This window comes from Mustela putorius, unplaced genomic scaffold, assembly GCF_011764305.1.
Source record: "Mustela putorius furo isolate JIRA1106 unplaced genomic scaffold, ASM1176430v1.1 tig00003834_pilon_pilon_pilon, whole genome shotgun sequence".
Classification (NCBI taxonomy): domain Eukaryota; kingdom Metazoa; phylum Chordata; class Mammalia; order Carnivora; family Mustelidae; genus Mustela; species Mustela putorius.
Window position 1 is genome coordinate 96,048,575 of NW_025421987.1, and position 14,152 is coordinate 96,062,726.

Below are 14,152 nucleotides of genomic sequence, written 5' to 3' on the forward strand. Positions count from 1 at the left end.
TATCAGTCTCGCTCCTTTGATCATGGGCTCCATCAATTAATAGGTAGAATTAATTAATTAATAGATAGAACTAACTAATGATGGAACTAAGAAGTCGTAGAACAAAAATTTGTGTCAATCTGATCAGAGCCCAAGGATAGTTCGGCCTGTAGGACACTAAACCAGGTTTTAGAAACTGGAATCTAGAAGTAAGGGAGAAGGAAACATAAGCAGGTAGCAAGCAAATGGAGTGATGGCCTAGAATCAGTACAGTTGTCTGGATCTTGTTTTTATATGGTGACTGGGCCAGCTGCAGGGGTGAGTCTGGCAATAGAACTGATAAAATGTATAGAATTCTCTTTCTAGGGGTACCTGGGTGGCTCAGTGGGTTAAAGCCTTTGCCTTCAGCTCTGGTCATGGTCTCAGGATCCTGGGATCAAGCCTCTCTGCTCTGTGGGGAGCCTGCTTCCTCCTCCTCCTCTCTCTCTGCCTGCCTGTCTGCCTACTTGTGATCTTTGTCTGTCAAATAAATAAATAAAATATTTTTAAAAAAAAAGAATTCTCTTTCTATAATACAAGCTCAGACATTATATAGTCTGTATAAACTCACTAATTAAGGAACTTATTTCTCTGACTGTTGTAGTAAGTATCTGGACTGCATACATCTTTCTTAAGATTGCACTATGAGTAAAAGCGCAAAATGGACAAAACCAGGTTGACAGCCCCAGGAACAAAGTATCATTTTAACAAATTCTATTTCTTTGCACATGTCCTACTGTTAAAAGAACTCTTAGGGCAAGATGGCTGTTAGTAAGCTTGCTAATGGTAACTTAATCTCTAGCAAAAACTCCTGGATCTTCTCCCTGAGTTAGAAGCCTCTGAAATTAACATTACTCTGTTTGGTATCTATACTTTGAGTTCAGTACTGAAAGTATCGTTCTCAAAGAATTTGATTGTTAGTACATGATTCAGCTCTATAATATACGGCAACCCTTGCTGCAGCTTTAGAGGTTTGTTGTCTTCAGGTGTTGGTCTTAGCAGAGCAGAGTCCTATTTATTTGCTGGTACTTCTGTTCAACTTTTTTTTTTTTTTAATATTTTATTTATTTATTTGTTAGAGAGAGAGAGTGCAAGCACAGGCAGACAGAGCAGCAGGCTCCCTGCCAAGCAAGGAGCCCGATGTGGGACTCGATCCCAGGACACCGGGATCATGACCTGAGCCAAAGGCAGCTGCTTAACCCACTGAGCCACCCAGGCGTCCCTCTGTTCAGCTGTTGAGCACAGCATTCTTTCAAAGATCTATGCCCTGCAACAAAAAGCAGGAAGGGATACAGGGTTAAAGCCTCTGCCTTCGGCTCAGGTCATGATCCCAGGGTCCTGGGATCGAGACCCACATCAGGCTCCCTGCTCAGTGGGGAGCCTGCTTCCCCCCTCTCCCTACTTGCCTTTCTGCCTACTTGTGATCTCTATCTGTCAAATAAAAAAATAAAATAAAATCTTTAAAAAAAAAAAGTTTTGTGGGAGGAAATATTTGAAAAAGACACAACTGATAAATGTGCCAAGAACCCTTAAAACTCAATAATAAGAAATAAGCTGATTTTTTAAAAAGGGCACAACAACAACAAAAAAATTTTTAAATAAAAAATAAAAAGGGCAAAACACCTGGACAGACATTTCACCAAAGAAGATACACAGATGGCAAGTAAGCCATGAAGCTTAACGTCATTTGTCATTGGGGAAATGCAAATTAAAACAATAACATACAACTACACATCTATTTAAATGGCCAAAATCCAAAACAGTGACAACACCAAGTGTTGGCAAGGATGAGAAGCAACAAAAACTATCATTCACTGCTGGTAGAAATGTGGAATGGTACAGCCACTTTGAAAGACAGCTTGGCAGTTTCTTACAAACATAAACATCCTCTTAACCATGTAATCCAGCAATCATGCTCCTTGGTATTTACTCAAATAAACTGAAAACTTAGGCCCCTACAAAAACCTGCACATGGATGTTTATAGCAGTTTCATTAATAATTGCCAAAACTTGGAAATATTCAAGATTTTTCTAGGAGGTGAATGAATAAAGAAATTGTGGCACATCCAGACAATGAAATATTAATTCAGCACCAAAAAGAACTGAGTTATCAAGCCATGAAAAGACATGGAGGAAACTTAAATGCATAGTATGAGTGAAAGAAATCAATTGAAAAGGCTCCATACTGTATGATTCCAGCCATATGACGTTCTGGAAAAGGTAAAAGTACAGAGACCATAAAATGATCAGTGGTTACCAGGGGTTGGGGGTGGGCAGCGGGGCAGGAAGGAGAGGTGAGTAGGCAAACCACAGAAGTTTTAGAACAGTGGAACTATTCTGTATACTATTAGAATGGTGAATACATACATGTTATTATACATTTGTCAAAACCCATAGAATGGACACCACCAAGAGTGAACCCTAATGTAAACTATGCACTTTGGGAGATAATGATGAGTCTGTACGCTCATCAGAAGTGGGTACTATAACCGCTGTGGTGAGGAGGTCTATAGTGGGGGAAGCTATGCCTGTCTGAGGGCAAGGTGATCCTGTCTGTACTTTTGGCTCTTTTGGCTGTGAGCCTAAAACTGCTTTCAAAAAAACAAGTTGAGGGGGCACCTGGGTGGCTCAGTCGTTAAGTGTCTGCCTTTGGCTCAGTTCATGGTCCCGGGGTCCTGGGATCCAGCCCCACATCGGACTCCCTGCTCAGTGGGGAGCCTGCTTCTCCCTCTCCCCCTTCCTTGCCTTGAGTTCCCTCTCTCCCTGTGTCTCTGTCAAAAAAACAGATAAAATCTTTAAAACAACAACAAATTGACTAGTTAAAAAAATAGTTTGGAAAGCAATATGACAGGGGACCAGGAGGATAAGGAAGATGAACCTGGCAGATCTGGACATTATAAAAGTTTGGACTGGATAAAAGGCAATCAGGCAATCAAGGATAAAGTGATCAGCTGGTATTGTTTAGGTCTACACAGACAAGAGGTAGTCAGTGGGGGCCACCTGGGTGGCTCAGTTGGTTAAGTGTCTGCCTTCAGCTCTGGCTATGATCTCAGGGTCCTGGAATCAGTCCTGGGATTGGGCTCACTGCTCAGGGGAATCCGCTTTTCCCTCTCCCTCTACCCCTCCTCACCCCCATTTGTGCTCTCTTTCTCTCTCTCTCTCTCAAATAAATAAAAATAAAATCTTATTTTTTTTTTTACAAAGATATCTTAGTTTTTTTTTTTTTTTTAAGATTTTATTTATTTGTTTGTGAGAGAGAGAGAGTGAGAGCGAGCACAGGCAGACAGAGTGGAAGGCAGAGTCAGAGGGAGAAGCAGGCTCCCTGCGGAGCAAGGAGCCCGATATGGGACTCGATCCCAGGACGCTGGGATCATGACCTGAGCCGAAGGCAGCTGCTTAACCAACTGAGCCACCCAGGCGTCCCTAAAAATAAAATCTTAAAAAAAAAAGAGGTAGTCAGTGAAAGTGGTGAGAAGGGAACATATACTGGATCTGGATAGGCAGATAGGACCCAAGAGGAAACAGTACTGGCTGCAATTGGTAGGCTCTGACCCCAGAGCACAACTTTTTTTTACTCTTCGCCTTCTCCAAACATTCTTCCGGGGGTGGGGTTCCACAATGCCTTATTCTGAGCAGAAGAGAGAGATTGCAGCAAAATCAAAGTCCCCACCATTCTCTCCTTCCTTCTGTTTCATATCCTTGTCAAGGTTCTAGCCACTGATCTACCCCTAAGAAAGCAATGAAGGGCTTCAGAAGAAACCTTCGCAAAGAGGAACCTGATATACAAAGTATCCTTCACTGAACTCTTAACTCCTTAAGAACAGAAGCCCAAAGGGAGCCTAGGTGGCTCAGTCCGTTAAATGTCTGCTTTGGGCTCTAGTCATGATTGCAGGACCGAAACCCGCATCGAGCTACTTTCTCAGTGGGGAGCCTGCTTCTTCTCTGCCTGCTGCTCCCCCTCCTTCTGCTCTCTCTGACAAATAAATAAAACCTTTAAAAAAACAAAAGAACAGAAGCCCAACTATGAAAGGCTTAATAAGGCAAACTTATGCCTTAAAATAAGCACACTAGCACGGGAATTATTCTGGGAGACATTAATTTGGTGAGAGGTTTCTGGTTTGGGTTTCTGTCCCCATGTTTTAATAAAACGATTTTGCACCAAAAACATCTTGAGAATTCTTTCTTGGCCATTGGTTCCGGACCTCACCCCACCGAACCTCACCTGTATTCCAAAACATATCAATCCACCCATGGCAACCACTTTTCTATTTCCTGTTTCTGAGTTTGACTTTTTGTGTAGATTTCATATATAAGTGATTAACTCTGCAGTATTTGTTTTTCTCTGTCTGGCTTATTTTACTTAGCACAATGTCCTCAAGGCCCATCCACATTGACACAACAGCTGGATTTCTTTCTTTCTGGACAGTTTAGGTTGTTCCGTAACTTGGCTATTGGGAGTAATCCTGCAAGGAACATCGGAGTGCAGATACCTCTTCTAACATCCACTTTCAATTTTTTAAAACTATATCCCCTGAAGTGAGATTGCAGGTTTATATGATTGCCACTTCTAATTTCTTAAGGAACGTTCATACTTCTTTTTGTCATGTTAGTTTCTTTTCATCTGTCTGCTCTGCTGTCTTGGCTTGCTCTCTGCAGCTCGTTCCCCTCATGGTCATGGAAGGTGACTGCCGCAGTACCAGGCATGACACGAAGATTCAACAATATGAGAGATGAAGAGAGACCACTTCTACTATGTGTATGTTTTCTGTCACCAGAAAAACTTTCTTCCCAGTCACAAAAGGACAAATAGTATACAATTCCACTTATTTCAGGACTTGGAGGACTGAAATTCATAGGGACAAAAAGTAGAGTGGTGGTTTCAGGGACTGAGAGGAGAGAATGTGGAGCTGGTATTTAATGGGTATAGAGTTTCAGCTGGGGAGGATGAAAATGTTCTGGAGAAGGCTGCTGGTGATGGCTGGGCCACAGGATAAACATGCTTAACACCACAGAGCCATACACTTCAAATAGTAAAAAGTGGTTGAGTTTTGTTTTTTTGTTTTAAGATTTTATTTTTTCAGGGGCACCTGGGTGGCTCAGTAGTTAAGCAAGTGCCTTCAGCTCAGGTCAGGATCCTGAGGTCCTGTGATCGATTGAGCCCCATGGTAGGCTCTCTGCTTCTCCTTCTCCTTCTGCTTCTCCCCCTGCTTGTGCTCTCTCTCTCTCTGTCAAATAAATAAATGATTTTATTAAGATTTTGTTAAATGTTGTTGTTTCCTCACATGAATTTAAAAAAAAAAGATTTTATTTATTTGACAGAGAGCACAAGTAGGCAGAGAGGCAGGCTCCCCACTGAGCAGAGAGCCCGACCGACCGTGGGGCTCAATCCCAGGACCCCAGGATCATGACCTGAGCCGAAGGCAGAGGCTTTAACCCACTGAGCCAACCAGGTGCCCCCTCACATGAATTTTTTGCTTAAAGCATATCCACCCATTGTTTCCTGACCACATCATCTACTTTGCCTTTGTGATTTTGCTCACAATGATGAGGGAACAGAAGGCTGGCTGAGAACAAAGCAAAAGGCTGACACCCTGAAACCTTCCCCCACTCCCATTCCTGGGTGGGATATATTGTGACATTCTTTAGGAGTCTCCCAACTATCTTAATGTTAATACCTTGCTAGAGGAAAACACCTTGACAATGACAAGGCCTCAAGGCATCCGGTATCCTGTAGGTCCTCTTTAGCATATGAAAGTTCTATTGAAACCTCCCTTTTTTCCTTACTGCCTCCAACCCGGTAATATATAACCTGCCACCCCTCACAACCCCAAGGCAGCAGCTCTTTCTGCCCGTGGGTCCTGTCCGTGTGCTTTAATTTAATAAATCATCACTTTACACCAAAGATGTCTCAAGAATTCTTTCTTGGTCTTCAGCTCCGGACCTCACCCCACCGAACCTCACCTATATTCTTTTTTTTTTTTAAAGATTTTATTTATTTATTTGACTGACAGAAATCACAAGTAGTCAGAGGGACCGGCAGAGAGAGAGGAGGAAGCAGGCTCCTTGCTGAGTGGAGAGCCCGATGCGGGGCTCAATAATCAAAGACCTACTTTTCCTTTAAGGATAAGCTCAATTTCTACTTTCAATGTTAGCATTTCTCAATTATCCAAGGATTTAGTGATGTTGGGTCCATGGTCAAAGGAGCAAGACTAATAAAAAGCAAAGGTCAAGCAAAGCTTTATTTTGCGCCAAACATCGAGAATCAAACTGACCAGCCCAGGCCGTCTCTTGCAAAGAGGCGACCACTCTCTGCCTTACAGACTAGCTTTTATGGGCAAAGGCCATGTGGTTGGGCCTGGCCACACACAGGTGGCCAATGAGATTGTAACACAGAGAAAGCTGCACAGTCCTGCTAGGTCACACGTAAGTGACCAATTGAATTACAATTTTCCCTATGTAGATATTTGAACTAGCCTATCACCTTGGTCAGAATGGGCACCCAAGGGCACCTGGGTGGCTCAGTGGGTTAAGCCTCTGCCTTCGGCTCAGTTCATGATCTCAGGGTCCTGGGATCGAGTCCCACATCGGGCTCTCTGCTCAGCAGGGAGCCTGCTTCCCTCTCTCAGTCTCTCTCTGCCTGCCTCTCTGCCTACTTGTGATCTCTGTCTGTCAAATAAATAAATAAAATCCTTAAAAAAAAAAAAAAAAAAGAATGGGCACCCAAAAGGTACCCAAAGGGTGGGGCGCATACTCCTCGGTAGCTAGGAGCAGTATGTGCCCCCACTGATTGAATACCTCCACCTGGCCTGACCCACCCTTGTATTTGGGCTTTGTTACCTGGGACTAGTTTCTGGGACTTGTTTTTAAGTAAGTTCCCTGGGCTGGGGGCGGGAGTGGGGGGGCTGGGGTGATGGGGGGGAACAGTGTCAGGATGGAGCTGCTCTAGCTAAATAGGCGCTTACAGTGACTTACTCTAATCTATGATTTTTATGGTCTGTACCTATTTGGTGCACAACCTTGTATATGCATTTTCTTTTTAAGTGTATGTCCTACCTTCCCAATTAGAGTTTAAACACATTAAATTCAGGGGTCCTGTTTTATGTCTGTTTTTATTTTGTTACGTATTTATGTACATACATATATATGTATGTATGTATGTATGTATTTATTTTTAAGGATTTATTTGAGGGAGAGAAAGAGCATGCCAGCAGGGTGAGGGGCAGAGGGAGAAGCAGACTCCCCTCTGAGCAGGGAGCCTGATGCAGGGCTCCATTCTGGAACTCCCAGATCATGACTTGAACGGAAGGCAGACCCTTAACCAACCAAGCCATCCAGGAACTCTTGTTTTTATTTTCAATACTTAATCCAATACTAGAAACTCTCAATATTTATTATTTTTTGAGGATGATTAGATTTTTGGCATTGATATAATACTACATATAAGGTCAGGAGATCTCTTTAAACTTAATTTAAGATTATAGTTGAATAATTAAGCTGTTAAAATTTGAGAGTAATATTTCCATCAAATTTAATCCTCGTATATATCCATATATACATTTGCTGGAATACACGCAGAGCCATGATTACATCTCGTTTGTTGATGTACTATGGCTCACTTTACAAAAGCAAATATTACAGTGCGTTCTAGGACACCTGTGCTCACACGATGAGTTCTTTGAAACTATATTTGGATATACAAGCTATTAAAAGCTTCTTGTACTGAGTGACCTTTCAGACAGAATTTAGATCAAATACTCATCCTGCCGCTGCCTGTTGCTGTGTGGAAGACAACAGAAAACCCTGGATTCAAACCTCCACTAGGTTTTTGTTTTCCTTATTTTGTTTCCTTTCATTTTGCCTTAAGAAGATGAACAATGAAATCACAACCCTGATATGCTTGAAGGAGGCGATGAAAAGGTTCCTAAGGGCTCCAGGGAGGGAGCAAGCATTGTCTGCTTTTACTGGGAAGATGGGTAAGAGAAGAATAAAGAATAAAAACAGGCAAAGAACTATAGATATGCTAATTAGAATTCTATCTCTGTTTAAAGTGGTTTAAGTTTAAACCACTTTATATTTTTTAAGTTAAAAAATATAAATTAATAATAAAAATTATTTCCATTCCAGGTGACTTCATTCAATTAATGCATGTGCTATATTCTAGGTATACAAAATAAGTAAAACATGTTTTCTGTCCTCAAGGAGTTCAAAGCCTATAGGGAGACCATAAGTATTCAAAAATACTAGAATTTAATGTGATTTTCCTAAAGAGCCCGGAGGACAGGAAGAAAGGATCAATTAATTTTGCCTTTTATACTCGGAAAAGGGACCCTTTATAGAGAGACATTTAAGCTAGATCTTAAAGTGTGAGTAAAGGGTTATGAGAAAGAAAAATACGGGAAGGAATTCTGGGGTGAGGAAAAGTATATGGAAGCCACAGATCCCTGGAATCCCATGCTCTTTTCAGTCAGCTGCTAGATGTCTCACGTGATTAGTGACTAGGCTATGAAAGGACTGGCAGAAGATAAGAGCAACGGTTAAAGGTTTTATGTTTATCCTCCTGAAGATACCGAGTTTGGCTCTAACTGTATCAACGGGCAACATGGATAATCGGTTGAGTTACATGAACAGAATTATGTTTCAGAAGCACATTTCTAGGGATGCCTAGGTGGCTCAGTCAGGTAAGTGTCTGCCTTCGGCTCAGGTCATGATCCCACGGTCTTGGAATTAAGTCCCACATTGGGCTCCTTGTTCAGTGGGGAGGTTGCTTCTTCCTCTGCCTGCCCCTCCCCCGCTTGTGCTTTTTCTCCTTCTCTCTCTCTCTCTCACTGAAAAATAAAGAAATTAAAAAAAAAATTTTTTTTTAAGAAACATTTTGGGGTCTCTGGGTGGCTCAGTCGGTTAAGTGTCCACCTTCGGCTCAGGTCATGATCCCAGAGTCCTGGGATGGAGTCCTGCATGCATCAGGCTCCCTACTTCTCCCTCTCCTCTCTGCTCCTCCTCCTCTCTCTCTCTTAAATAAATAATAAAGTCTTTTAAAAATGGCAACAGCATATTTCTAGAGGATGGATTAGTAGTAGCTAATTGAAGAGAAATTGAAAGCAAGGATTCAGTTAGGCTACTGCAATCCTAGGTCAAAGTGTAAGATAATTATTAACTGGCTCAGTGGTGATAGAGATGAAGGGATAATTTAGAGGCATTAATGGAGAGGGAGAAAAAAAAGGTAAAAATTATTCTGAGATTTTTAGTTCAAGTAATTGAATAGATGGTGGTATCACTAATCTGGGGAATTGTAGAAAACAGACTTGAATTTGCAGACATGTGGTTTAGGATTTATTTGGAAAGGTATGGGAATGCTTTTTGGTGAGAGGCTTCCAAAAAAACTGTTAACAATTGTGAACTTTTACACTGACTTGACAAGCTGAAAATGACCTACAAGCAACATAGTCTTAAAGGTGTCAAAGTTAATACAAAACAGTATGCCAGATGACATTGCAAAACACCAAACATTTCATAGTGGGCCTTATCTGTATGTAAACAAAATATCCTGAACAGTAAGAAGATTCCACTACAGTAATTTCTGATGATGGGGGTGAGGGATAGTTGGCCTCTCAGTTTAGGACAGCTGAGTTTGACATCTCCACCCAGGTGGAGATGCACAAAACATAAAGATATGGGTCTAGCGCTTAGGAGAGATGTGGTACCTGAAGCTGAATTAGCCTTAAGATAAAGTGAGGATCAAGAAGAAAAGATGGTAAAGGACAGAACCTGGTCATAGAAGAACTGGGACATAGAAGCTCAGGGACGTGGTATGTATATTAGTGTATCACTTCTTTGATGAAAAAAAAAAAATGCGGGGTCCTTCAGGCAACTGAGTTGTTTCAGTTCCCTGTGATTCAGTTTGACGTAATTCTGGTGCCACAGCGCCCCCTGATGATTAAGGCTTTTTAGAGCTACCCAAATGCCCCTGCGGGGTTACACAGCAGCTCAGCAACTCATTCCCATCAGGGACGTCGGTCATATGAGATGTATTTTATTAGTTCTGTCTAAGGCCTTTTCTAGATATTAGGGAATAGGTGTAAAGATGTCCCAGAAATGGTCTTTTTTTTTTTTTTCAAAGTTTTTTCTAATGTATTTATTTGACAGGAAGAGGAACACAAGCAGGGAGAGTGGGAGGAGAAGCAGGCTTCCCACTGAGCAGAGAGCCCGAAGTAGGGCTTGATCCCAGGACTCTAGGATCCTGACCTGAGCCAAAGGCAGACGCTTAACTACTGAGCCACCCAGAAATAGTCACTCTGGGTGACTATTCTTACCTGGAGAAATAGTCTCTGATTCCCTCCCTCAAACAGCTTACAATTTCATTCATGAAATGCTAACTCTAAAAATAAAGCAGGAGGTGGGGAGGGACAGGTAGTGGAGGCAGTCCCTGTGAAAATTAAGTCTTTGGCTGGGTGGTCCCCGGGCAGAAAGGCTAGTGGACTCAAACAAACAGTGCAAAGTGAGCTTATCCTTGAAGGTAGGATAGGATTGGGGCAGTCAGAGTAGAGTAGAGAAATGCACCTTATTAAATACAGGTCCCAGCACTGGCTAGCTATGACATTGGGTCTCAATCTCTTGGAGACTCAATTTCTTTATCTGTTAAGCTTTTTTTTTTTTTTTTTAAGTAATCTCTATGCCCATGTAGGGCTTGAACTCATGACATGGGGATCAAAAGTCCCACACTCTTCTGACTGAGCCCACCACGCACCCTTGGGTTTCTTTATCAGTAGAATGATAAAAATTACTGCTTCACTTCTTATGGCTGCTGTGAGAATCAAAGTAATGCTTGTATTTAAAGTACCTCTTTCTTTAAAGTAGGCTGTATGCCCAGTGTGGGTCTTGAACTCAAGACCCTGAGATTGAGAGTTACAGGCTCCATTAACTTAGCCAGACAGGTGCCCCTAAAATACTTCTGAAAGTATAAAGTACAATACAAAATCAAGAGGTGGCAGATCATTCAAGTAATTAGACCATTAAAAGTTTGGCAATATAAGGAACATAGGAATTAGGATGATGGCTAAAGAGAACGGCAAATACGAATATCTATCCGTCATCTTAAATTTAAATAGCTACCCCAATTAATAGTGATTATAAACAATATATTAGAGCTTTAAGGCAAAATCTTAGTTTTGTCCCTTGTCCTAAAGTCTCCCTTGATTCTTTTATCCTATAGAGTAGATCACAAACTCCAAGGTTTAGCAGCACAGTTTAAAGAAATGGACTTCACCAAGGATAGTCTGACCCAGAGATTTGAACAGCACAGCAAGGCTTTGGCAAGCCAGGCAGCCCAGGATGAGCTGTGGAGAGCAGTTCTGGCCCCCAAGTGAGTATGCAGTGAGAAATTGGTGGAATTTTGTGGCTTTGTGAGAGCTTGCAGCCGTCTTTCTAAACTTGAATTTCAATGGATTGTGAAGAAATGCTATTTTCTGAGATCAATTCATTCAAAAAAGTTTAACTTGAGCAGCCATTCATATGCCAGCACTGTCATATACATCTTGTCACAGTGTCTCTTGTTTGCCAATGTCTTGCTTAACACAGAAATGGGTGATGCTTTTGAGAAATGTGTAGTATGAATGGCCTGAGAACTAAGCTATCCTGTATAGCGCAGGTCCTCGTTTTAAAATATTTTCTAAAATACTTTCTAAAATGGTTCTTCTCGTGGTTTTGTATCCAAGTAGAATTGTTTGTTTGTTTGTGCAGAAAGAGTTCTACTGATTAAGAAGCTCTCCACATTTTTTGTAGATTCACTTCAATGGAACTGAATATTTTATACAGCTATGTCATTGAAGTTCTCATCTGCTTGCACACTCGTGTGCTTGACAAGCTGCCAGACCTGGTGCGAGGTCTTCCCACCTTAACCTCTATCCTGAGACGAAAAGTCAAGAACCAGCGCATTGGAGTTGTGTGGGAGTCTGTCCTGGAGGAGTGTGGGCTGCAAGAAGGAGATATCACAGCACTTTGTACCTTCTTTATTGCCCATGGCCACAGGGCAGAATACTATGGTGCTAAAGTGAGACAGATGTATATCAGGGATATCACTTTCCTAATCACTAACATGGTAAAGAATCAGGCTCTGCAGGATGGTTTGCTGAAGGCTGTTCAGATCATTGAGAAGGGAAAAGCAGTGAGGGCCCCCGAAGAGCAAAAATCATTGCTAAAAGAGTTGCTACCATCAGTCAGAAACTAATTTTGATGACCAAGAGGTTCTACTTCTAGGAATTTATCTTGCAAATGGGGGGAAAAGATGCATGTACAATTTATTACAGGTTTATTTTTATAGCAAAAGTGAGGGAAGCCTTAAATATGATAAATTGATACAATGGATACTTTTTGTGTAGCAATATTAGAGAATGAAGAAGTTCTTTGTGTAACTGTAAAATGATATGGAGTTATCACCAAGGTGTATTGTTTTCAAATATTTCCTATATATTGTGAAGTAGGAAAAAAGGGCAAAGGGCAAAAACATACACACACACACACACACACACACACACACACAAGCTAATATATCCACAAAATTCATAAACTTTTTCTGGAGAGATATATTAGAAAGTAAGAACATTGGTTGTGTCAGGAGAAAAAACAAAGAGGCTAGGGGTCAAAAGTAGGAGGAATTATTTTCACTGTTACTCCATTTTGTAAATTTTTGAATTTTGAGCCATGTGAATGTACTACATACTAAAAGACAAAAAAAAAACAACAATAAAAACACCTAATATATATTGTATGTTGTGCATTTTTTTCTCTGGTACACTACCATAGTTATTTTACACTGGAAATGGAACTCTTACACATTGACTATGTATTAAAATATTCACCGGGGCACTTGGCTGGCTCCGTTGATAAGAGCACATGATTCTTGATCCTCAGGGTTGTAGGTTCGGGCCCCACATTGGATACAGAAATTACTTAAACATAAAATCTAAAGGGGTGCTTGGGTGGCTCAGTGGGTTAAAGCCTCTGCCTTTGGCTCAGGTCATGATCTCAAGGTCATGGGATGGAGCCTCGAATCCTGCTCTCTGCTCAGCAGGGAGCCTGCTTCCCACCCCCCCACCTGCCTCTCTGCCTACTTGTGATCTCTGTCTGCCAAATAAATAAATAAAATCTTTAAATAAATAAATAAAATCTAAAAAATGTTTAAAAATTATTGAACACCAAATGCCATGTACAAGGTGCTGTGAATAGCAGAAACATTTGAAAATGCAGACCCCATCTCCCAGGTAAAGGTTAAATGCTTATGCTTATGCTTTATTTGAGACATACAGATTCAGATTAACCAAAATGAGGTGACACTCTGGAAGGAGTTAGGCAGAGGATTCGAAATAATACAATCCTTGCTGGCCCCTCTTTGAAAATGAGCCATGAGACACAGCAGCTTGCTTGGTAGATAAATGCACTCAGTCTTGGAGCATCTGGTTGGCTCAGTCAGTAGAGCATTTGACTCTCCATCTCAAGGTTGTAAGTTTGAGCCCCATTTTGGGTGCAGAGATTACTTAAAAGTAACATCTTGGAAAAAAAAAAGAATGCAGTCTTGACCTCTCCAGACACACTGTTTGGAGAAACCATGCCTTGGAAGGAAGATGGAAAGGGCATTTTTCTGTCATGCTCACTTAGTCTACTGTTTTCAGTTGGCTGACGTTTGTTCTGTAGAGAGTGACCCCTCCGTCCCCCCCATACTTCCAGGATGCATCATTTAAGCCCTCCCAGGAGCCAGTGAGAAGCCAGTGCCTGCCTTGCTCAGTCAGTGCTTTACTGGAATTCTGAAGTGAAGGAAGAGATTCTAGAAATGCAATAGGTCAGCATCAGGCAGAGCAAGGGACTGTGGGTCCAGAAAGTGAGCAAGGCCAAGGAAAGGTAAGGAAGCACATTACATAAGCATAAATATCTGAACATAGAAATCAAAATGCAAGAGTTACATAAAAAGACTACAAAAACCCACTATCACTAAGCAATAAATGACAGGGTGAGTTCAGAGGAGGGTTATCACTGTGTGATAGAGAAATACTTCCGGGAAGAGGCATACTGAATTGATCCTTCAAGTAGTCAAAACAACAAAGTAAAACATTAGGATGAATTAAGATTTCAAACTATGGCCTGA

General features: G+C 41.4%; 1 protein-coding gene across 4 annotated transcripts in view; it reads left to right on the forward strand.

Moving 5' to 3' along the window:
- The window catches only part of SMCO1 (single-pass membrane protein with coiled-coil domains 1), a 28,075-nt gene extending 15,278 nt beyond the window's left edge, over positions 1 to 12,797 (forward strand). The window contains exons 2-4 of one of the 4 annotated variants that reach the window (XM_045088756.1): positions 4,675 to 4,774; positions 11,228 to 11,377; positions 11,797 to 12,797. In XM_045088756.1, coding sequence (XP_044944691.1) covers positions 4,749 to 4,774; positions 11,228 to 11,377; positions 11,797 to 12,241 — 621 coding nt within the window. In that variant the 5' untranslated portion in view covers positions 4,675 to 4,748 and the 3' untranslated portion in view covers positions 12,242 to 12,797. Of the gene's footprint in view, positions 1 to 4,674; positions 4,775 to 7,658; positions 7,992 to 8,290; positions 8,697 to 11,227; positions 11,378 to 11,796 lie in introns of those variants that run through there. The other 3 variants (XM_004745338.3, XM_004745337.3, XM_045088757.1) reach the window with 3 other exon arrangements.
- Positions 12,798 to 14,152: the final 1,355 nt, after the last annotated feature.